Source organism: Cebidichthys violaceus, unplaced genomic scaffold (assembly GCF_023349555.1).
Source record: "Cebidichthys violaceus isolate CVI_PGR_0920_01 unplaced genomic scaffold, fCebVio1.0.p SCAF_15, whole genome shotgun sequence".
Classification (NCBI taxonomy): Eukaryota; Metazoa; Chordata; class Actinopteri; order Perciformes; family Stichaeidae; genus Cebidichthys; species Cebidichthys violaceus.
Window position 1 is genome coordinate 4,862,066 of NW_027176318.1, and position 26,432 is coordinate 4,888,497.

Below are 26,432 nucleotides of genomic sequence, written 5' to 3' on the forward strand. Positions count from 1 at the left end.
CAGTCATGCAAGAGCACACATGCCAGAGCAATGTCGACATGCACGCTCCCACACACGGTACACACAGCCAGAAAATGGCACAGCAGCCAGTGACTCAGATGTAGCTCATGTCCACATACTCACCTCCCATGAAGTGGAACCGGTGAGCTGATGCAGAGCTGTCTTAAACTTCAAAAGACATCTAAGACATTCAAGCCAGAACTCACAGTCGGGCATGGGCACTCACACTCACGCACGCACTAATGCACTCTGGGTCTTTCAACCCTCGAACACACGCACACACACACACACACACACACACACACACACACACACACGCACACACACACACACGCACACACACACACACACACACACACACACACACACACACACACACACACACACACGCACACACGCACATGAATGAACAGTAGACTTAGCTCCCCAGCCCTGACATAAGCTTCTCTCAACCTGCCTGTTAGACTGTGGAGATTTATGGAAATGGTTCCAGAGAATGGAGCAATCTGAAAGTGAACCGGTTGTTTGAAGCCATCTGACCGGCTGTATACTTGCTTCAAACAAACCAGGCCCGGTGTTGTGGGTGGGGCCTAAACCTAAATGACTTACTGACATATAGTTTCTTAACTTTGTTTTTCATTATTAAAAATGATAAATATATTTCTGTTTTTGTTTTTTATATCAGGCTATAGTAACACATCGGTATCCAGCTGTGCAGAATGTATACCAACGGTTTAGAATGCAGACATGGTCACTGTCTGATTTTCATAGAAGAACTTAGAAGACATTGTAGAAGACAGGCGATGGAGCTTTAAACTCCTGCCTGACCTGACTGTCTTTATATTGCCTTGAAAGCATAGACTGTTTCTGCCGCGCTCTCTTGTTAAAAGTCAGAAAACCCCCCCCCCCCCCCCCTCTCTCTCTCTCTCTCTCTCTCTCTCTCTCCCTCTTTTTTTTTTCTCCCTGTAATCAATTAAAGGTAAAGAAATAATCCAGCCAGATCATCCAAACAGGATGCCATTTCCTGAAATAGAATGAAATGCCAGTGTTCTAAGTGAATGGATGTATAGTTCTACACAATCCTAACTAATAAATAAACATTATAGATTATTTGTTTTATTTCTAGCTAGCGAGGGAATGATACACGTGTGACTATGTTCAATTTTCAAAATAAAACATGTCCTTAAATAGCACTATGAGGGGAAATGTGTTTATTCTTTTACATTCGGGTTGATGACTGTTTTCAGGACATCTCTGACTACATACATAGTAACAGAAAGTTTAACATTTTTATTTTATCAATTGAATGATTTTCCAAATTAAAAGTCCCTAGAAGTGTATGATTTAACTTTTTCTCATAGTCTAGTGTTAAAAAAGTGAAAGATTGCAATACATGTTCATGTCGAATGACAACACTAGTATGATCGCAATACTTAAAAGTTGCACCCAAGTATCACGATGGTATCATAATCAGATGATATCGTCCCCGCCATAATGTTTGGTCTTGCTACTTACCTTACTAAATATTTCTAAATATAACTTTGCTCATGAATATGAACCTATAGCTACACACTTGCACTGCCTCTTCATAGTGGCTTTAAAATCTTAAATAAAAAGAACCATCACTTTGTCCATTACTAAATATATTGTTATGTCTTATACTCATATGCATGCATCAGTCAGCTAGAGAAGAATGTACCATCTATTGTATATATGGTCACATAACCTGAGCAAGCAAGGCGTCCATGTGTGTTCATGGATTCACTCAAATAAAGTGTGAAGTGTTTACCTTCGTGGAATCCAAGCAATAAACAAATGTCTCCATAAAGTAATGAATTAAAAAGTGAAATAATAATTTGATCCTTAGCTCATATTGTGACCACTGTGGAGAGCTTATGAAAGCGCTGTCCTACCCACCCACACAAACTCACCCTTCTCAGCCGCTCCCTCGCATGCCCTGTAAATTGTAGGTTTCGCATTCAAGAAATATAATGACGAGATTGCGGCAAAACAGAGGAACTGATTGCTTCCTACACACCGTGTCGCTCCCGGTGATGGGTATGTCCGTAGCAATTTTTCAGAGATAATAACGGTGAAGAAGAAAGTTAGAAAAAGGGAGACGGGGGGCTGCAGCCGATCAGCAGTCAGTCAGGTAAGGACAATGATATGTTTTGATCCGTGGTAGTTTACATCAGTGCAGCCATACCAGCAAGACACAATGTGATTGCATTGTTTACAGGATGTGTTTGTTCCTCGGAGACTATATATAATCTTCACTGATTCTTTCCCACTTACATGTCCCTAATTCCACTCCACTCCAGAAGTACCTCACAAGATGTATATGCGTGCAGTGAATAACATTAAGAGATTGAGAGACAGCCGGACAGACAGACTGACTGACTGACTGACTGGCAACACATACTCAGCCAGATGAACACGACAGGCAGATGGTCCCTCCAGAGATGCAGATGAGCAAATTACTGGCAGCAATATTGCATATCAGACATCAAAGTGTTGCAGCGGCGCCCTTGGCAGCTGTGCTCTGAGGCAGAGAATTACGGCTATTTAAAATCATCATCTTTTAGAGCCATATTGATTGTTTTTTCCCCTCCTACAACTCCCAAAGTCCCAAACTCTGCCTCTCGCTTTCTGTCTGTCCTCCACCCCTCCCCTGCCTCCGTCTTGGGAGCCCATTTTAGATTTCCATGCTAACATGTGCCGTGCAGGTCAAACTGCTAATAATTGGATTGGAGATGAGATGTAAATTACAATAATGAATGTAATTTTCCCGTAATTATATGGATGCCGGAGCTGCCTCTGCCTCTAACCAATCATTTCTCATTTTTCAGAAGAGAAAATTTATGAAACTTTAAATTAACACTGGACCTTGATGGCGCTTCTAGCTTTGAGTTTGAATGTATTCTTTGTTGCTCAAAGAACAGGAATCCTTTAATTCAACCCAGGGTTGACTTTATATTACTGGCAGTTAGATTGCCATGTGGTATGCGCTCGGCTATGGGTTCACCCATTTTAATATCTCTTTAAGGCTGAAATGAATGGAAGTAAATTACTAGAGGGCAGCTGTGCCAATTAATCAAGTCCACTAGCGGTGGCCTTCTTTGTTCCACCTGTGGACAAACAGAGAAGACTGGTATGGAAAACAACACAGAGCAATGTACTCAGTGCTGAGGTCACAAGGATAGTTGTTCCAGCTGGCCACGCTGGAAGGTATCGTTTAAATATGGGGATAATGGTGCCCCACTAAAGACAGTCTGATTGTGTAATAAACGTGGTTGTCCACATGAAAAGTGACAGAAATAATTGTGTCAGTCTTTGGCTCCTTCCTCACCTCCACACAGCTGGCAATCATAGCGGCAATTGGGTTTGAATGTCGGATTGAGCAGAAAACGTCTAAAGTATCGTGTAATCTACAGCATTGAACCTTGGCTGTTGGCTGTTGGTGACATCATATGTTTACGGCCTAAAGGAATCACGTCCCTCCACATACCTGTGTGTTTGAAAGGGGTATTCAACAGATCACAGAATCAATGTTTTAGGCGTTGAGCAATTGGTGTGTCTTCCATCAACTTGCCCTTCAGAGATTACTATGTTTTATGTTGTTGTTGCTTCACTGTTGGGAGTTTATTCCTAGGTTTTCATAGGCTCAATGGCTATTGCTCAGGACACACAATCAGAAAATTGGAGCAGCTCAAGTGCTATTGACAGAGGTTAAAACTACACTGACATTGACGTGGAGTGGTTTAAAAACACTCAACGGAAGATCACAGTGATTACAATGATACTTCCATGATTGGCCCAAACTATAACATCTACAGACAACGCTTTTTTTTTTGACAGTTACACTGAGAGCACTTTTACAAATATCAGCTCCAGCCAAGACGAACTCGCTCTCTGGCACTTTTGCTCCCGAAAGTCGAGCAATGTGGTGATGAATGGTCCGTTCCTCCACTGACCTGGCCCTATTGTCCTTGAATCTCCTCTCCCTTGGTCCTTGATGCTCGGTGGTGACAGGGTTGCTGGGAGGCCATTAGAAAGATTGCCTGTGTGTGTGGGGGGGGGGACCTCTTCGAAAAGGAAGGCCTTCTTATAATCAATTTGGCTTAGTGGACTGCCATGACGGAGGAGGCTCCCTGCTGCCAGCCAAGGCCATATAAAAGTCAGTACAGAAGAGGAGAGGCACAGTGACGCACGGACAACACGCAACACAAGTGTAGACAGTGACATGCAGGTTAGCATGATTTCCTCACCATAAAGACATGAAGCTGCTCACTTAAGACATAACTTCTCGTAGACGCAATAACTAATGTCTGAGATAGTGTTTGGAAGTATGTTTTTTTTCTTTTTGAGATCTCCATCTCAGATTTAAGGCTTAAGAAGTGGACTGCCCGCCCCGTCGTGGGCTCTCCCATTGAGTTTGGGTGACTTCCAAAGGCAGCGATTGTCAATTATAGATAAACTACCAGGTTTAGGTTTGGAACCACATGCAGCTAGGTCTGATAGCAGGCTCTGATACTTATCATTCTCATCTGCCTCTCTCTCTCTCTCTCTCTCTCTCTCTCTCTCTCTCTCTCTCTCTCTCTCTCTCTTAACTCTCTCTGGTACAGAACTACCTCTTCAATCTCTCACTTCAGCAGTGAGCAGGCGGTGCAGTGCGATCCAGGGGCTTAGATATCAGAAGAATCACAGAGTTGATAGCGATGGCAGTGTGCATCTACTGATTGCTCCTGTCTGATGGTTAACCCACCTCACGTCGGCTGTGTCCGTCTCCTTACTACCTTTCCCTTTCAGCAAAGTTCTCAGAATCTCGGAAAATGTCATAACTTGTTCATAACAAATGTAGCCTTAATTAACAGGACATGAGACAAGGCCTAGGACTACATTGTTGTATGTAGGCAGTGGTGACACGTTTAGCTGTTTTTCAAAGAAATACAGCTGTATTTGTTTTCATCTTTGAGTAGTCTAATTGCCACTGTTGTAGTACCCTCCCATTGTCCTGGGTACACGGGTACACGGACTGTTGGCTAATGGACTACAAGTGTAACAGTATATAGCAACTAAATAAGCTGGGGGTACTTGTACCCTTCCCCACCACCTACATCATGTGTCTCCAAAAACAAAACGCCAGAATGAATATGAGAAGCAGTTTTTTTTCCGGAATTGCCAAGAAACAAGCCATGCTTTCTCAACTGGTGAGCTTACATTTTCTCTTTGATTCTCTTTTTTTTCTTTCTTTTATATTTGCCGATGCCAGAGCCTTTTTTCAGGACTCCATGTTTCTCTGTCCACCTCTGCAGTGCCGGGACACTATCCATCGTCATGACAGGCTTATCCAGCGAAAAGATTCATTTAGCTCCGATTCAACAAAATTAAAAAGCTCCCCCCTGTGTTATACGTGACTATGAACCAAAAGCACTATTGCTCCAATGGACTTATCAAGAATAATTTACAATGTTTTGCCAGTGTAGGGATATAAAAGAGAGGAGGGGATGTGTTTATGTCATGCTGGCTCCTCATACATCTACTCAACTCTTCCTCCACAACGATCCACAACCACTCCAACTGTGCATCACGCCTCTCAAAGTAGCTTCAGAGTTGAGTACGCACTCGGCAGTGAGGACGTTGGGATAGCAAGCTCATCATTAGCAAAGCTGAAAGCACTTTCAAACCCACCGGCCCCTCGTGAGACTCTGAACTGCCTTCCTCCACCTGAGTTAGTGGAGAGGCTATTAGTTATGTCAACTCTTAATCATACTCGCGCTTGTAGAGAGAGAGAGAGAGAGAGAGAGAGAGAGAGAGAGAGAGAGAGAGAGAGAGAGAGAGAGAGAGAGAGAGCCCAGGGTGGGTCTTTAAACTGCAGTGGAGTGGGGGTTCAGTTCACAGTCACTGGGAATATTAGTCATAAAAACACTCATTCTATCATAATAGCATCCAGGGCTTGTTATAGCTAATTATTGCAACGGCTGGTACTGTTAAATGGCGAAGACGGTGTTTTGGTAATGAAGTGTGAAGTGCTTGGAGTGGTAAAAGTCTCCACTCAGCACCGCTGGGAATGTGCTACCAGCACTATTCCTATTATTACTTCTGCCAGGATCCCAATAAAGCCATAGCTGGACAGCTGAATCATGGGGAGTTGTGCGTGTGTGTGTGTGTGTGTGTGTGTGTGTGTGTGTGTGTGTGTGTGTGAGTTCGCGGACTGCTTTATTACTTCCTGAGCTGGGCTGAGATCAATTCTGCAGGCCACACAGGGACAGGGAGGTCTCGATTGGAAGACAAAGTCATTCACACTTTCTGACATGCAGAAATAAACTTGATAGGCGGCTGGCCGTAACCCCGTGACAGGGAGCATGGGAAGGGAGCCAGAGTTTGTTTGCGCCGACTCTGGTGTCATCTCAGACGCTCAGCAGCAGGACGTTTAGCAGAATTATGTGTCTGCCTGTCGCCATCTGACATATGGCATCCTCGTCCATGCACTTGTGATTTGTCAGAGAGCTTGTTTATCCACTTTGTAAATGCTAACATATTTGTAGTGTTGACATAAATCCTGTTCACCACGGCACCACTTTGAGTGATAATGTTGGGGATGAGACTCTGCAGAGGCGGGAAGCGTTTGATTGCAGAGTTGTCGGAGTCATGTAAGCTTTGCTTCGTCTTGTTTCTCTGTCAGATGAAGAGAGAGGAGCTCGAGGTATCTGTTTCTCACTTCGTAACCACTGAAAATATCACAAAGCACTTTTGTTGCTAAGTGACAACAGCTTTAACAATAATTCAATAACAAAATCAGAGCTTGAGGCCTTCATTAGTGGTCCCTTGTGTCATTAATGAACAATTGATTTACTCTTTGTCTGTTTTTCTGTCTCAGAGTTGCTCATTCCTCCCTTAAGGTGCTTTGTAATTTCAACAGACTTGGAATCAATACACTGGCTTCCAAATTCTTCTGCTTGCTTTTGTTAGTTTCCCTCCATCTGAGCGAGGAGAACCACCAACAGAAAACTTGTTTGTAGTTTCAGGCAGCATTTTACTGGCATAACTTGTAATCAGAGCCAGTTTTGCTGAAGTGAAATGATTTCACTTTAAAAAAAACAAACAAACATGAAATTCTAGTAGTTCTTCTAATACATGTGATGAACTTGCACAGTATTTCTTTACAAAAACAAAGATTCAAACAAACATAATATCTGAAAAAAGATTCAAATAGTTTAGGACCACATCACTCAAACATTTGCAATGATTATATCCCAGGATAAATAGCAGAATGTGCTTTTAGCTGAAACTCCATGTCTCACTCTGTTCTCTCATTGGCTGGTGAGAACCTCTGTGCTCCGTTTCCATTGTGAATGACACGTCAAAAGAGGGTCAAATTGGCCAAGGGCAATGCCTCCTGGTCTCAGCACGATAAGTCCTCAAAGGGTTGGGAGTGTTTAGCATCTCTTTGTGTCCGGGCTCTTCATCCCAGTGGACCTGCAAACACCCCCCCCCCCCCCCCCCCCCTTGACTCCTCCACCCTCTTCATTAGTCCCTTTGTAGGAGGCCTCCACCCTCTCTCGCTCCTGCACCCATCTGCTTCATTGTCTTCCACGGGGAGGTCACCTGTGAAGTTTGTCTGCTTCAAAGCACATGTGAGGGAAGCACTCAGAGGCATGTGCGGGCACATGCTGGCAGCCACATGTGGCTGAAAACACGCGTGTTTACACACACACACACACACACACACACACACCTAATGCAGGCAGACAGGGATTTATAAACACGCTTGAATGCATGCATGTAAGCAACACGGGAGCATTGTCGTGTGCATGCAAGAGACGACACTCGTTAATTGTTTTCATTATTGAAGGTGCATGTGTTCGCTCACACAAAGACATACACACATGTTGACGTGCTGCGGAAATGGTCCACCATAACAAGCAATATCGACTATTGTCCAGCCATAAAATGTGACCGAGAACTATTGAAGGAAATATTTGCTTTAAGGACATTATTGAAAGAAGTAGATTCATCAGTTGAGATGATGTCACAGCATTGAGACAGGATTCGTTTTGCTGCACACTCCACACAATGAATGCTTGTGAAGTGTTCTCAAATAGTGGTGGAACTGGTCCTATAGCTTGCTTGTGTGAGAGAGAGAGAGAGAGAGAAATGCATCCTCTCAGCCGCAGAGAACATCTCTCATCCCCCCCACTCTCCTCCTTCCTGTTTTTCATCAGATCCAAAAGATACAATCCAGCCTGAAGCCCTGTGGAAATCCCAGAACACTCCACTACCACATTCCCAATTTCCCGCAAACATGCTCATTCTCAGAGTACTGACTTTGGCTCGCAATCGCAGCTTTGATCAAAGCAAAACATTTTTGCGTACTTGATTTATTGTTTCTTCTCATGGAATGGTCTCTGTCAGCCATTTGGACATCAAGGAGCAAATTAATTTGACAGTGTGCAGCGACTACTCTGCAGACTTCCTCTATGCTGCCCAAGCAAATGTTTAGAGACCACATGTTGGTAGATTGGACTGAAGTTCTGGGTCTGGAAAAAACTGCTACTTCTTCTGAGGCACAGATTAGAACTATAAATTATTGATACGTGTTGAGAAGCTTTCATTGGCCCACAGGAAGCGGCAGAAACACATGAAGAAGAAAAAACAAAAAAACATTATTAACTCCACCACTGCAGCAAACTCCCTAATAATCACATCTTCCGTGAGAAGTCTTTCTTGCATTTCCTCAGATCAGCTGCAGACTTTTTGTTGTTGTCATGGCATCCCATTTGTATTAACAGCAATACCGCTTCATTGATCTCCATGAGGGAAGTCTACATGGACGTGTAGCACTGAGCTAAAGGAAGACACCCTGCAGCTGGTTTGGTTTTCAGTTCCTTACTCTGGCAGAGCAGATGCAGGTTGACAAGAGGGGTTGAGTTTCCTCGCCACTTCCTAAAGCCGGCCGGCCCAAATTGTCTTTGTCATGTGGAATTTGGTCACGTAGCAGAGATCAAACCCACAACTAGCTGACTCATAGTGTCTCCCTGGTGAGGCTTTGGGAATATTGTCAGGGGTTTAGCTCAGTGGTAGAGCTTTGGACTGTAGATCAGGAGAGCCCCACCTCAATTATGGGCCCTTCTCATTTTAGGGCAGGATGAACCGGGTTCAAGTTGCACTGTCAGCAAGCTAACACCTTGCTGAATAGTCAGTGATTCAGACACCTATTGCACTGTTTCACTTTAATCCTCTCCTGCCTTGCATTTTGTACATTGAAACTGATGATCAGTGTTGCCTCCTTGCCAGCAGTTCCAGTACTGTAACACATGTGATTAGCCTGTTTCAATGTCTGATGTAACTTTGTTACATTATAAACTGTGGGACTGAAGTTTGTTAAATGGCTTCATCTCTAATGGATTTACTTACAAGTATACAGCGGTGTTTTTTTTTACAACTCATTTGCACAGATACATTTAGGAGGGAACGTCATGCTGCTTGGATTACGTTTTCTATTAACATCATGATGGAAATGTGCTTAATTAACATATCTGTAAACTTGCCAAAACTGTTAGTTCTGAATGTATCATTAAACGTTAGCTAACAATATATTCATTTGTTTTCCTCCAAAATGAATACAGTATAATACAGTATCCACTTCACAGCACTTCACTACAGCATAGCTACACTTACTGTTTATTAAGGCACTTAAGGTTAAGGTTGGGGGAAGATCATGTCCAAAGTGCCTGAGACACGACGTATTAATTAACATTTATTTAAAATCACTATCTTTCACTAACCCTAACCAAAGTGCTTTTGTTCCCCAAACTACACAAGGTACTCGAGGTATAAACCACGGACTTGTGTGTCGAACAATCCACCTCCCTGACTTTGGTGGAGCACAAACTTCAGTCACTCAAAAACAACATTGCCTGCTGTGAACATAATCTAAGCAGCAATTACGTTTCCCACCCTAATGTAATTGAGAAAACAATGAAGTAGTGTGTAAACAGAGTTTCTAGGAGACAGGGTTGCCTCTTTTGCATCCATTTATTGCTTTCAATCACTTGTTTTAAGTGACTCCTGATAGGAGTCAATAAAAAAAACAGATTTCCTCTGATTGATCCTCCTACATAGGACATTACTGTTAGTTCACGTCTAAAGGGATGACTGCTTACGACTTAGGCCGTGACACTTTGAACTGAGACAAACTTGGGCCGTGGCGCTATGGAAAGATAAATAAAAAGTCCAAAGCAAGAGAACACGAATGTGTCAAGAAATGAAAAAGTTAGCAAACTTCCCTCTTAGCATGACGGCACAATTTGAGAGAGCCTTATACTGTCTTCAAAGTTTTCTATTGTCCAGACAACTGCAGAAGAAGAGGCCGACAAAAGAAACTCCTCAGCACATGATCAGGGCTTCAGTACTTCAAGTGCAGATGCATTTGCCGAATTAGAATTAGAATCAGTTACTCTGACATTTCATCATCCCGTACACCTCACTGCCACTAGCCGTGAGCAATTGGAACTTTGGGCCTCAGTTGACACCTTTCGCTGCTTCCATCCACAACAGCAAGACAGTTGCCTCTTTCCTGTTCTGACATGCGAAGCAATCTCTTTTTTTGTTGCCATGACACAATCCAGCTAATTCTCTGTGAAATCCAAGTTAGTGGTATGTGATGCAAAAAGCAGCACACAGTGACTGTTGTAATGCTCTTTTTTTTCACATTTATAATTTCATTTTAAACCAGCACTTTCTCATTGGACAGCGTTTTTTCTTGGACACGCTGTCATTATCAGTGAGACCAAAGAAAAGTCTCCCACCTCGTTGTCTAATTACTGCGTTATTCCTACCAACTACTAACTTTAAGGAAAAGTTGGATTTTTGGAAACTCCTGCTTCCGTCTCATCCTCCCCTGCCTTGAATCTCAATGAAACCTCATGTGCTTTCATAACACTGCGTGACTGATCAGAGCGACGCATATCCAGTCTGCACATCACAATATCGTCTGTTTCCAAGCATCCTGGATTCGAAAAAACCGTACTATAAAAGTTCTTCCCATAGTGCCGAGCAGCACCGCATTCTCTTCTTTTGCTTTTGCCTTTTTGTCGCTCTTCTCTGCGTTGTGGAAAGAGCGCCTCTCTGATATGCTTTGACTCGTTACATGTAAACCACTCTGACCTCATGCATGCTGTATCTGAGCAGAAATAGATTTGTGTGCGCGAGCTGTTTCAAGATTAGCATATGTGCTCAGCGGCGGCTCCCAGCAGGCAGCGTCTAACCAGAAAACGTCTCCGTCCGTCGGCGGCTCCCAGCAGGCAGCGTCTAACCAGAAAACGTCTCCGTCCGTTGAACGACACGGAGCCCCCAACACCGGTGCCCATATCGCTCTTCTCACAGCTCTCCTCTCATCTCACTCACCAAACAACTTTTTCTCTTTTCTCCCAATAAATCATGAAAGCGTCCCGAAAAAGTGGTGGAGTCTGGCGGAAGTTTGCGTTCGTCGTCTTTGCCGAACAGAGCAGCCGAAGCGAGTGTGTTTGTGTTCAGAGCGGAGGAAGAAGTTATTCTCGTGGCTGAAATGTTTGCGATATGGATTTTGTGTACGTGCTGTCTGGAATCGGCCGTGTGAATGAGTTCCATGCGTCAGAGGCCGTCTGACCTGCCAGAAACCGGAATCCATTCACTCACTCATCAGCCTCCAGTTTCCTCTCACACATCGGCTGTGACAATTAAATCTGTGACAATTTAGGCTTTTAGACACGGACGAAGCAAAGCCTTTGTGCCACAAAGTGATCCAGCAGCTTTCTCTGCAAACACATGCTTGAATATCAAGTATAGAGGCTGATGTAAGCTGCTGGTCTTCTCAGGAATGTCTCATAATTACTGTAATAATTATAAATTGGTGTATACATGCTATACGTTGTGCCTGTAATAAATGGGATTATATCAACTTGCTTACATGAGTACAAGTTTTCACATTTCTACTAAAATGGCAAATCCATAGTTTTTTTTATGGAAAAAAACATGAGCAGCTGCTAACAAAACACATGCAAATGTCCAACCAAATTGTCAGCGGTCGAGTTGCATTGTGGGAAGAAGAATCTGCGACTCTATCTCTGGTTCTGCTGCATCGATTTTAATCCTTTAAAAAAAAGAAGAAATTGTGAGCGTGATAATGTGGTAGGAATGCAATGCTAACTCTGTGGCGTATTTCCCGTCAAAGTCCTAACTTGTTCGGCCGACCCAAGCCGAATTCGAAAATGTATCAAGCCTCCAGCTTCCCTCGCTGGCTGGCTCATGACATTTTCAGAGCGGTGTTTTTAATCATGAGCGACTTGGCCACATATCAGGCTGAGTGAGATTTATGGCCCCTTTTCTCCGAGAGCCTGTACCTCCGGACCGGCCTTAATGGAGAAACACACAAAATGGTGTTTACACGGAAGGTGCTGCTGCAGACCTGTTTCTGGGCCCCGCTGAGGGTTGTTTGCTTTGCTGATTAGCAACTCCCCGAGGGCCTGGGTGTGGAGGGGAGTCACCATGAGTCTGGTCTAAGTCAGGTTAGAGTTGGGGGGCGTCGTAATGGGGCTGCTGATCCCATTGTGTTATTTTCAGGGAATGGATATGGCTCTATGAAATTACAAACTAAGGAATTCATTATGCTACTTTTGCAAAAGACAGTGAATGGAAAAAAATTGTAATAAGGAAAAACCTTAATGTACAGTATACACCAAAGACTGTATATAAGAAGTGGACATAGTCGTCGTGACTTCACCCATTGGTTTGTGGGTTGCTGTTTTGAAACCTCAAGTGAACTGAAGTGACCATATTTGGAAAGCGTCTTAAAGCAAAGCCTGCTTTACGGTCTATTTGACTGTAAATGGAACCATAATTTACTAAACGAATATCCATGTTTACAATGTTTACTGAGGGAATAAACCAAAAAGAACTACGGCCATTTTTTCATAGAATTCTATACACTCTGACTTCTTTTCGCCCCCTAGTGGCCAGTAGAAAGAATACAAGTTCAAGACACTTCTGCATTGGCTTCACTTTTCAGAACTGGGTTGCCGCCTGGCACATACAGCAGAACCAGAGCAATTAGAGACTTAGGAAGCATGTACACACAAAGGCATGAACATGCTCACGTGCATGTGTTTGCACTCATTCATTTGTGCGCCGCATGCAAACACATAAACACACTGGCTGCGTTGCTCTCTGGGGTTTCAGCATGAGTAGAGCTTCGACCTAGATGAGTCAGGTTTGATTTGGGGAGTGAACTCCAGTCCTCCCCTCCTCTCTGAGATCTTCATTGTCTGGGGAAACAGTCTGCGAGCAACACACACACACACACACACACACACACACACACACACACACACACACACACACACACACACACACACACTCACATACGTTTGTGTTGAAGTGTCTAGGTGTCTGCTGCTGGAGGCCTCATCTCTGAGGACTTTAGGGAGTCTGACATCCTCTCCGTTTTCTCTCCAGTAAATAGTCTGTATTGTCTTTCTGTCAGGAGAAGAGAATCAGTCTCTTTCTCTCTCTATCTTTTGCTTAAAGGGAAAACAGGACAGCCGTCTCAGCAGCCCTGTGTGAATGCAGCTCTCTAGTGTTTTTTACTCAGGGACTGTGATGGGACATCGTACCCGAAACCTAAACAAATGTGATTGACATATGAAGTTTGTCATTGAGAAGGGGACTGATTCCAAACCGAGTAGAACTTCCCAAATCCCTATTTAATGGTCAAATAATCACAGTTAACATTATGAGACATAAATTAGTGACACGGTTTTAAGTTTTTCGGGACAAAAGTAATGTTATATTTTGAACCACATCACCGGTGCCATTGAGAGTCCCTTCAGCTTTACAGCCGATGCTGAACGTGGCAGAAGAAGATTGAAGAGATCGCTGTCACTGCCGAGGCTCAGTCTTAAACTGCTCATTTTGAAGACACGACCCCGATATAAGAGTTATGGCACGAAGATGTATTAGTTCTATCAACCATCCAAAGAAGTGGAGAGGCTTTCCTACAGAGGCTACGCTGCCAGTCAAGTGATATATTCGGCCAGTCTGCAACAGGAGGCTGGTGTGTGAAGAACTTCACCTTTAGAACCTGTAAACAGCGCGGAGGACAAAGCCACGGCTTGTTTGGATTTCTCTACAAACATGTCCTTTTGTGCATCAACCAGCTGAGCGGTGCGCTGGGGTGCGTAAATAGAAAGCAGAAAAACTAGCAACATTCAACTGGATTTTTTTACAGCCTAAAGATACTGAATGAGGGACTTTTTATTTTCCCCAATACAGATTATTAGCATTTTAAAGAGGTTTGCTTTAAAAAAATGTAGAACATGATTTGGATGCACACATGAATGCCAAAACGCACAAATCTGCACACACACAAATATATACTACATACATATGCATAGAAGCAGACACACGTGCGCGCACACACACACACACACACACACACACACACACACACACACACACACACACACACACACACACACACACACACACACACACACAGACACAATGTATAGATTGTTGGGCACTTAACTCTAAAGCCAAGTAGGGCTTTTGTTTTCATAACTGCCCCTTTGCTTTAAAGTGCTTTTCCATCCATCCATCTATTGGATTTCATCTTTTGCTCTCGGTAAAGGTCAACAGTTGATGTTTATTCAAAGTTTGCCTCCTCTCAGTCTCTGACACGGCATCAGATTAGAGTTTGCTAAACACTCCACAGAAGCACTTGGAGTGGTGCTCTCGACCCCGTCTGGCCTTCTGCTGACCAGCGTCCTATTTAAGTCTTCTACATATTTCATCTCCTCCTGCACAGTCCCGGTTCCCACCACTGCAGAACTGTCTTGCCGCCCCCATCCCCAAAAATGGAATTTTTTTTGTTCCCCCGTGGATGATTCAGGTCAGGGTGTATTCAGTGGAAATCCCCTTCGCCGCACACAAGGGACATCAATATGTAGTCAGTGGTTGGAGAAGAGAGTTAAAATGGCTCAGTGCCATAATTTATTCAGACATTGAACTGGCCCAGGCTTGAGGTATTCAAAGTAGCCCAGGAAAAAAAAAAACACACACACAGCTTTTAGACATTTCATGAAGCCACGGTTGCTTGGCATTTATATTTAAATCAGTTCGCTGTGAAAGCATGGACTCAGCGTACGCCAGGGCCAGAGGGTCTCCAGAGGAAAATACCTAGTTCACCCACCAGACAGCCTTCATTCCTGCTCGGCTGATACCGCCTCTATTCCAACTTTGTATTTAAATACTATTGAAGACCTGCTTTATTTATTCCATAACCTCTCACTCTGCAGGGAAATACCATTGGAGGGTGCATTCTAGCATCTGTGGCGTTCACTGCAGAGGTTATACTCCATAATGTTTAAGTGTGCAGAGCCCACCTCCTCATATTCTGATTAAAGGGTGAATCCACATGGAGGCACATAAACAAAGGGATGTTTCACTGCTTTTTGTGTCAAACCCCAAAGAGTGTGCGCTATAGCAGGTGTTTTTCATTTGACAGCTAGTGAGAAACACCTGCTCCAAAGTTTCAAACCACAGAGATTAGTGAAGGAACAGCGGGTGGCGCTGGAATCAGTGATATTGGAGCAAATGGTGTTCCAGTCAAGGTAAGAGTCACGGCAACACTGGATTCTTCATTATTGAGGTTTTTGTGTGTGAAGGAAGGATTAGCATACTCTTCTACTGCAGAGCTCCTCGTGTTAAATGTCAGCACAAAACATAGAAAGTCTAAAAAGAAGCTTCCTTTAATTCAGAGAAACTGACTCTAAATGTTTGATTTCTTCAGTGATGGACACTAATTCAAGTAAGGAATAATAATAATAATAATGATAATAATAATAATAATAATAATAATGATATAATTGTCACAATAATAATAAACACAATGACGATAATAATACATGATGATAATGATGATGATAATGATAATAACAATTATATAATTGTCATAATAATACTATTAATAGTTAATAATAAAGACCTGGATATGCCAGAATATATCAAGCATTTTTGGTCTTATATGTATTGGTATTATAATAATAATTATAATAATAATAATAACAAAAATAACAACAATTATAATCAAATAATCCTTGTTAGCAGGTGTTTGCCCACCTTTATATCTCTGTGACGTAATTTGGTCACCATAAAAATAGAAATAGGAGAGAACACACACACACACACACACACACACACACACACTCACACAGTCCAGTCTCGGCGTGTCCTCTCTGTGACCTTATCAGTGTGCTGAGTCATTAGCTCCATTACCTTGAGTTGGCAGCCAGTCAGGAGGATGGGCCACTCCTTCCTCTCCAGGTACAGTAAAGGACCCTCTCCCTTTACTTTATGCCATCTCAGTGATTGGAAACGTCCGCAGCTAATACATTAGAGCTGACCCCCATCTCTTTCACCACACACAGGAAGTTGATTTGGTTGTGTTATTAGAGCCACTTGAGGGAAAAGTGTGAAAGTGTAGTGAGGTAGTGTTGTTTATGAGTGACTAGAGAGATGACTATAAAGAGGAGAGCTTTTAAGCGGTGTGAGTTTATCAGTGGACAAGTAAACACCAAGCAACTTCTTTTAAGTTCAGATAACGTTGTTCTCTGTGTAGATCCATCTCAGCCAACCAGCTTATACAAGTTCAGGCATAAAACACACAGGTTGGTGGATTTTTTTTTCCCCCCACGAAGTAGTATCCAAGTAAATATTTTTTGTCAAAAGTAGCCCGTCCAAACACTGAATCATGTTTCATTCCATACCTGTAACACCTAGAAAAAGCATTTTCACGGTGCACTGAGCGCTGGAACGCCCTCACGACTGTAAGTTCCGTTAACCTTTCTGTAGCTGGTTGTAAGCAAGTTGCTACAGTTATTCATGAATATATCTTCATAATGCTGATGCTGGGCACATGATGTTGGTAACAATTGCAGCTTTAGGGTGAAGTGGACAACAGATGATTGACGGTTACCTCTCACAACAACACAAACCCTCCCTGTTCCTGATTGGACCAACACACATTCTCTCTGCGTCTCTGTTTCTGAATAAATGTTCTTAAATAACGTCTCTTTTCATATATGGAACATCTACAATAGGCTCTTTCATGGTTTTGACACGGCAAGACATTGTTATAAATATATATTGATTCTTATTATATGTTATTTGTTGCAAAAACTGAAATGCTTTCTGGATTTAAGTGAGGTCAGAAGATGTCAGAGATGCCATTTTGGATGAACAGTGAAACATCCTGAACATCCCAATAGTGAGTCCAGTATATTGTCCTAAAACATTTCATTCATTTGTGGCTTTATTTTGATAGTACACTTATGATAATATTGTGTAAATAAATAATACAGCGCCTCTTAAATCACGCTTTTTGTACGGTGATGGTTAAAGACTCTAGAAATGTGAAATGTTCCCATTTCAAACTGTTGCAGGATCCTCCAGCCATGAAACCAGTACAACTCAGTAGCTGTAGCTGAAAACTGTAGTAGGGTCCAGAATGGAGTTGAGTACAGCTTCTTCAAACTAAATGACTTAAATATTGACTTTAGCGCTGTGTATATATATAGCAGTGCTTTTATCCACGGTGATTCATTCCAGCTAATATATTTCTCCCCCAAACAAGGTGAGAGTGAAAGATAAATAAAGGACAAAGCAATACGAGGTAATAGCCCCTGGAGAGGCCGTCCTCCCCCTGTGGTGAATTGTGGTGTGTGTGTACATCTCTATGACCCTGCGCCCTGGCCATAATCCCTCACTACGGGGGCTGGATTAGGGCCTCGTTTTATTAGCCAGCCTACCCCCCCCCCCCCCAACGGCCTCGCTCCCTCTGCAGCCTGGATCGATGGCTGGCTCGGTCTGAAGTGGCGGCGCTGGTTATTAAACGTGGGACCAACCAAGCCCTTCGGACTGCCGGGATAATCCCATCACAAATTAAGTAGAGGAAAATTGGTCAGGGAGACCGGGGAGGGGAGAGCATCTTCATATTGTGACCTTCTAAACAGAAACAAGCGCACACAGCTCTCTTATTTATCATATGTTAATCTGTGAGGATTTTAATGAAGACAAGACCTCACTATATGGGAATATGCTCCTCTGGTTAATGCTCATGCTTCCGACTTTATCTGCTACATTTGAATTCAATACACTTATTATGTGTGAATGTTTGGTACCGTACAAGTATGGTATTAAATAACACAAATAAAATGTTCAGTCCCCTCACAATGGACATTTTAGTGTGTCAGCATCTGGAAACAATTGCGTTGCATAAAGCGAGATCGATGCTGTCATGTTTTCAAAAGACCAAGATAAACCAGTAAGAGCTGAGCCCTTGAGGTATTCTGGGAAATACACCAAGGCTTTTAATCCACATCAAGTGTCTTGTATAACCTTCTGTCCACACACGCACAGATATGCAAAACAGAAAGCTTTATTAAAAATGTCCAATAAAAAAAGCCTCATTCTGAGGTAGAAGACGGGTAGAAATGTAAACAATCTACCGAGCGTCTGCGTTTTTTATCCCTGACTTTGTTTGATTTGATTCCCCCCACCGTCTCTATGGATCCACCTCTCACTTGCTGTCTTTCTGTATATGTGTGTGTGTCATCTCTAAGCCTGTCATGTCGGATAATACTGGACGTTAATTATCCCCGCTGTCTGAGGTGAACGTCATTAGAGCCCTGAACTGGATGTGAACCAGCCGTTACCGACAGGGGGCAAAGTCTATTAAATGCCATTATTGAATCTTCAACCTAATTTAAGAGTAAACGCACAGTGACTGGCCGTCTGGCTGCTAGCTGTGCTTTCTTTACTCAATTTCCAACCCTCCTTTGAGGAATCCTACAGACAAGGGCCAAAATAAATGAAACACATTTGTAACAGAGTAATGCAGAATATATTAAGAGCTGCTGGTGAGTTTTGCTGGCATGGTCTGAGGCAGCAGAGTGGTTAGGTTAGGGGGGAGATGAAACTTTTAACAGAGTGTTGGAAAAGCTGCTTTGAAAGTGTGGTTTTACAAGCTACCTGTTACTGTAGGAGAACTTGCAGCAATGATTCCCTCATGAGAAATAGACTTTTATTAACTCGGAGTTGCTCAGAAAAAGTAGTTTCGCCAGCTCCACTTTTTGGTTGCAGAGAAAGTTCCTCGAAGTTTCCAGATGTCATCATATCATATGCATAAGAACTCCCTCTGCTCGCAGTGGAAGGGGGGGGGGGGGGGACACACGCTGTGACAACAGCTCTTTTTGACTCAAACAGGATAACGGTGCAAATGTTTCCTCGTTGGCATCAGCCATACCGGGGATTTTGGAAGTGAGACTGAGACGTTGTCAAACCCAGCAGTAAAGTTGGTAATAATAAGAAGGGGTTTTATAGCATACAGCTTAGATTTAATGACGAGCAATATTTTGCATTTAAAATGATGTCAAATGTGGTTAAGTCACCATTAAACTACTGTAAAACGTAGTAAAAGTACTGAGTGTATTGCTGAGTCCTGCTCTGTGTCCAACCCTGTCCCACAGACTGTCCTCCCAAGAAGAATGACAGCAGCAGTTATTTCCGCAAGTGCCCCAATATACGCTCTGTGCTATAAATGTAATTTCTGTATGATTCCAATCATTTCAAGCATTTTTATAATCAAAATCGCTGAATTAGCGCATGTCCTGTTCAAACAGAGAGGAGACACATGAGGTGAGGCAGACGAGCTGTTCCTCACCTCAAACTGTGAATCCCTCACTAACTTGAGCGCGTCTATTGCTTTCTCATTGTTTGTCACCACTGTAATATTTGTAGACACTCTTGTTATGTGTCCTTTCTTTACATAGAATAGGTAATGTATTTCACGTATGTGTAGAGCATATTTAGTCCTGCTGATCTGACAGAAACCGCAGTGAAAAAGCACAGCGGGGAGGCAAACAGTACCTCTGTGCAGCCGGATCGCGGTGCACACGCTCCCGGTGGAATCAAATATGTACTTTACCTATGTGTGTGTGTGTGTGTGTGTGTGTGTGTGTGTGTGTGTGTGTGTGTGTGTGTGTGTGTGTGTGTAAAGAATGCTGATATGAAATATGAAAAACAACCAGTAGTCAATGTGCAAGCTGCCAATTGAATGGTGATTTAAGCTTCTCTATTGGGTTCATATATTTGTAAATCTGACTCAGTCAGTGCCTCACCAGCCACGAACCTCACGTCACTGTCACCTTCATTGTATGCGGAAGCACTGTTGTACTTAAAGTATGCAGACTGCTACAAGTCAGGTTAACAGATAGCCCTTAATGACTTAAAATACCTTGGAAATCTCAGTAACCACAGCCTACAGGCGGGCGAGGGACCAGAATGACTCTCAGTGAGTCGACCGGCAACCTTCAAGCGAAGTGTTGTTGAGGAACACGACAGACCACCTTATTATCAGGTGGAGGAGGATTAGCTAGTGGGAGGGGGGGGGGGGGGGGGGGGGGAGTAGAATGGGTGTTTCATCATGTGAGAGTAAGCACAGGTGAAGGACATGGGAGAAGGTGAAGAGAGAGGCTTCTTGAAAGGATTCTTGATTGACAAAATATCATAAGCCAGGGTGTGATTTTAGAATAAAGGTGACTGACAAACACGTCGCTGATCCCACCTTTATTTTGGGGATTCAGTCACATAATTACACTGCCTTCATTTACTACCCTGCAGGCGGGGAGCAACAAACGATTACAGTCGCATTCAAGTCTCCCCAGTCTTGTCACGGCATTAAACACGCACGAGTTGCGGCGCAGCGTAAGCCGCGATTCGAATGCGTCGCTCCCGCCGCTAAGACATGTCTCTGGTGTATCAGATGGAAGCTTAGCGCCGGCATATGCTCGCTGCCGCGATCCGCCGATGGATGACAGGTGGTTACCCAACGATTTGCATAATCATGGGTGCCGCGCACAGGCTGCTAGAGCGTCATAAACAAATCCATGGCCTTTTGGGAAAATCCAGATGATTCATACCCCGGCTCACAGATACACTTACAGTGTAACAGACATCAGCAGGATTCCTCCTCCCTGAATGTTTCAGTTGGAGCACACTTCATTCCTTCTACTTGTTCTGGCAGCTCTGATCGAATACGTGAACTTTACACCAGGTTTTAGTTGCAGTATGGTCAATGCGGCAGCTGTAACATGGACCAGCGTTTTCTGTGCAGTTTCTTCTAGATGTTTGATGACAGGGGTAATTTTGGTTGGGAGACCCCGGGCATCTTTCCAGGATCAGCTTCAGTCTTTAGTGCGGTGTGTAAAATGACCCTTATCTTGAGAGTCAGATCCCGATACGTGAGCAATTTTGCCTCAATTACGGTTGTAATTGTTATTTTTAGGGTGGCTAGGCCGAGCAAGGGTTACATCATTTTCTCTCATATTTACATTTTTATATAAGCTGTGTAATTTTCCAGCCAAAACTATATCTACAGTATATGTCTGTCACTATTGCGGAACCGAAGCCAAGCCAAGCCTCCCATAGTTGAGTTATACAATGTTTTCCTTTGGACTGAGTTTGGAACACACAGTTGGAACACTTGAGTTGGAAAGTGATCTTCTCATTATGCGAATAGTGCAGGATTAATGTTATCGTAACTCTCTTTTTCTCACTGTGTCCCCTATCTTTTCTTTCCTCCCTCCTTGTGCTCCACTTTCCCCTCCACAGACATGCCTCTCCGCGTCCGTCGCAGTAGTGATCCCTCCCTGGCCGACCTTCCTCCGGGCGAAGTCCCGGTCGGTCCAGAGGAACCGTCCAGAAAGAACTCGGCCCGCTGGACCACTACTGCTGGCTCCCAAAAGCACAACCCCAAACCAAACACAAGCACCGGCAGCCTGGAACGAAAGGTATCCGAAACAAATCAATCAATACTACTAGCTAAAATAATTCATGGCACGAATGCTAACGAGAATGTAAAACAAGTGTAAAAAAAACCTTGTCATATTAATTCTGTATCACACCACTGCCAATTCCAACAGCATCTTGCCCTGAAGTTATTTCCCACAGAGCTGCAGAAATACTGCAGCTGCATCAATTATGTCAGAGATATGTGCCCTGAAAACCTTCAACTTCCAGCAGTCTCTCTGTTTTTAACATCCCTCATGTTCATTCAGTCTCTCTACACCCCAAATCAAAGAAGTAAACCTGTGCTGCCCTGATATCCAGCAGAGACATTGATAGTATTCAACTGAAACTCGCTCCTTCTGTCAGCACCCATTGTTGTCTTCAAAAAAAAACCCAAAAAAAGACGAGCTGTGATTGTTAAACACTTTCCCTTTATTCCAAATTCACCTTTCTGAGGCTTTTTAAGCCTCTGATTATAAATCCTAAAGGAAAAAAAGCGTAGCTCAGGTACATCCGCCCCGCAGCTTCTGAAAGGGAAGGGAAGCCAATTAACTTCTCAAAATGGCCGCCCCCACGTGGTGCTGCCAGACCTTCACGTCTCGCTGAGAGAGAGATGCTTTCCTGATGAAACGGGGAGGTTAACAAAAGGGAGACGATTGAGTGCTTGGAACGTGACACAGCAAACCTCCACGTGATTAGTGTGTCTGGAAGCATTGTCTGATAATCCCATTTAAAGACACTTTAGTTGTCAGAGCCTCAACAGTGTAATGGCACACTCCCCAGCGGAGGGCAGGGGGAAAAGAGGTTGAGGTGAAACGGTTGTTAGGCCTTTCATTTTGTCTGGGGGGCTTCTTTTCTGGCACATCTTACGCAGAGCAAATATGTTCAAATATTCGTCTGTCAGCTTGAGCCTGCGTGCTCAAAAATAATGAAAACATAAAAGCAACAGAGCAGGAATGTAAGTAGGTGTTGTTCCGCTCTTGTGTGCCCTCTGCAGGATGTTAATGTTTGGTAGCTTTGCACTGCGGGATGAGCAGGGATCAACCGGATTTAACCTAAGATTATAAACAATATAAATAATTGGCACATAAGCTCATCATATAGCTATGATAACTGTGACATGACACCACAGATTACATGTAAAAAGTGATTCCTGTTTTTCAATGGATTACTCCCAAAGGATGCTTTAAAAGACTTAATTACTTACTTACTTAATTACTGTTTGATTAGATAACGGCCAACATACATTTTGCACAGTGTAATAATTAAAAAAAACATATAAAAAACTTGACTGAATGTTCTGTAACAGGTGATCTGAATTAGATCAATTTAAGTAATCTTCCTGTCACTGGCAGCTGGTTTGAAAAGTAAGATACCACTGGGTGGCTGTCCTCAAACAAACACACACACACACACACACACACACACACACACACACACACACACACACACACACACACACACACACACACATATATATATAGTATATTTTAGTCTATTTTCATGCAATCAACAACAGATGTTGAATGTATTAGTCAGCATCGACTTTGATATATTTATGTCTTGGCGCAAACCTTGTACTCAAAGGGAACCATACATCAGTGGTTAGCATTGCCAGATGGATGCAAGCCATACACTGTAGTGTCTCCCCATTGTCTGGGGTAGTTTCCTTTACACACTACAGCCATGTTCTGTTCAATTCCCTGTGAGTTCGGTTATGACCGAGTAGGGCCCGGTTCTGCTAAGTCTTCCTAATACAGGCCGACGGGAGTCCTCAGTCATCAGCTAGCACTGTAAACTCATCACGTCTCCCGATGGCTTTCCAATGCCTCATGTTCTCCACGCTTACCACAGTCAAATACAGGAATTAGGTAGTAGATATGGTCCTGTTGATTTACTGCTACCGCTCTGGTATCTTGTTTTTTCTCCGCATTTTTACGATCTGCGTCGTAAAATTTTTTGGAGAGGGGTTCTTTGTCGCTCTGTGTTGCGTGTCGGGGGCCGAGGCCCCGATGGCTATCAGGGGCCGTCTCAGCAGAGCCCACGTGATCGACTGAGTTTTACAGTCCGGTCTGCTGTGCTTCCTCAGGCCCCGTCACGCCACATTCAGCTGCACTAAAACACATATGGCCTCTTTCTTAGCATGCAGGGGATCAGATCTCTCCCCTGTTCTCTCTCTCTCTCTCTCTCTCTCTCTCTCTCTCTCTCTCTCTCTCTCTCTCTCTCTCTCTCTCTCTTTTCTTTGCATTGTTTGCTGCTATTTTATCCCTCGCCGAACATAACTTGTTTGCCATTTGCCTTTGTTCATCCTGTCGGCTGTCTGTCATCCTCCCTCTCATTCGGCAACATGCCACTTGGGAGATTTTCTTTTTAAACTTTTGTCTGTGTTCTTCTGTTGTGTGATGTCTCATTAAAGAAAGCCAAACTTCTGTTTCTGCCCGTCTCGCTCTTTAGCTGCTGTTTCGTAACTCATCAGACCTTTAATCATTCTCATTCTGTTTGTGTACCTTGGTGAATCCTTGTCTCCGCCGTGTCTTTTAATATTAATTTGCTTTCATCTTTATTCAGATAGCTTCAGCTACCGCGACCTTCAATTGCCAATATTTCAATGCCGGGGCTAGCATGTCTGGAATGTAATTTAGTTTGTTTTTTGTGCTCGTGGCCATTGTAATAAGTCTGCTGAAGTCTGCCGGTGTTCGACATTACCTTGGCAGTGTTGTTTTGGAAGGTGTAATGGAAGAGCTTAGCTGCGGCTGTCTTATTGTAATAGGCCTCTAAGCAGCGGCTCAGGTTTAGCGGCGGGTTAGGGGTGAGGGTTGAAGGGAGTGAGACCAGAATGAACAACACAGCACTGGTCTGTGGCGCGGGTCCAAGATATACTAACCGACATCCATCGCTAGATGTCTGTCATCCAGCTGCTATAGATAGCTCCAACCCACAAATCTGTCCGTTCAAACGCAGACAACATGGAGAATGGAAGTGATACTCATGCAGCGATGTTGAGTTCTCCGCCTCCTTCTGTTCCTCTGCAGGGCAGAGGAGGCCACGCCTATCGGAGTCTTCCTCGCGACGCGAGTGGCTGGACCACTCAGTTCCAGAGAGAAATGACTCGATCGTCCCTGAGCGCCAACCATCCAATGGTGGACCAATGGCTGGACAGACAGGAACAGGTATGGAGGTTGGGACTTAATACACAAAAAGATAGGAAAACATAAGCGTTAGCATGTCCAAATCCACATTAAATTCAGTTTACATGCAGGAATGTTAAGGACAGTTTGAAGTGTCACAGCAATCCCTGGCCTCACGTTACCTTACATGAAATGTATCATGAAGAGCTCCACACTGTGAGGTATACAGAAAGAGAACACTGGTATTGGTTCGGTACTTGGAAAAGGTCTTATAATCTGAAGGGATCAAATTGGATCGTACATACTGTCACAACATTTCTGGCAAGTGTTATTATCTGCTCACAAGAATAGTTCTCACGCCCACTTGGCAGCCCTGACGCCCTCATAATATGTCCCGCTGAGTGACAGTAACATACTGTATAACATATGCCATTTGGCTGAGACGTAAAATCCAGAGCACCTTAAAGTAGCAACAGTGGACTTAGTTCTTCGGCGTGGCTGCAAAACAAAACGCACACAGGCAGCATGGTGTCATGATGCATCGAGCCCTGCCATGTTACAGCGATTGTAAGCACGGTAGTGACAGAGAACAGCGAGGTGGTTACATCCCCACTGACTGCTCGCTGCCCAAGCCGACTAGAAACAGGTGACTGACATCAGACTTCATTCTCCTGCTCCATGTGGCGGTACTTCTCATAAAGTAACAGCGCACATTGTGAGTCACTGCAGGCTTGTCTCCTCACTTCACACCTCCCCGCTCCGTCGCCACTTTGTGATTGTCTCACTCTGCGACTGGACCCGCTACTCCGGCGCCCTGTCAAAGGAGAGGAAAAATGTTCTCTTTTAAAAGTTATTAAAAGTGACAGAGTCTCTCCGCCGGGAGAGCAGAAATGACCTCGGGAGGTGTCGGATACGCCGAGCTCGGCGCGAAGAGGAGGTGTCCCAGCTACCTGCTCTGACCTATGTAGGAGGTGTTTAATCGATCCCGCCTCCCAGTTAAAGGATGAGAAAAGAGCAAAGAAAGGCTGTGAAATGTAGTGATATGGAAAGAATAGAGAAGCCAATTCACATGTAATAAAAGAGTTGATGGACATTCTAGCTGCCTGTGTGGTATTCCATTCAGCTTGCCAGGGTTCTCACCTGAAGGTCTGGGCCGCCGTGCTTTTGGGTTTCTGGGTGGTCTGTTTGAGTTTCTCTCTCTAGTCTCAACCGAGGGAATCAACCTGGCCATGGTTGTGTGTCATTGTTACGGAGGCAAAATTACGAAGTGTTTTCATTCTGGAGAGCTCTCTTACAGTGTTTGTCTCTGACTAGACAGTCTGTCAGGACAAAGCCATGTTATGAAAAAGAAGCTATCTTAGTGCACTGTGTGTTTTGTCTGGCTGAAGCTGCTGAAGTCATGCCACGAAACACACAAAC

The 26,432-nt window shown here is 43.7% G+C and overlaps 1 protein-coding gene across 1 annotated transcript in view; it reads left to right on the forward strand.

Moving 5' to 3' along the window:
• pard3aa (par-3 family cell polarity regulator alpha, a) overlaps positions 1 to 26,432 on the forward strand; it is a 312,866-nt gene that overhangs the window by 97,709 nt on the left and 188,725 nt on the right. The window contains 2 exon segments of the mRNA XM_068710318.1: positions 21,709 to 21,887; positions 24,918 to 25,055. Of these exon segments, the coding sequence (XP_068566419.1) occupies positions 21,709 to 21,887; positions 24,918 to 25,055 (317 nt within the window).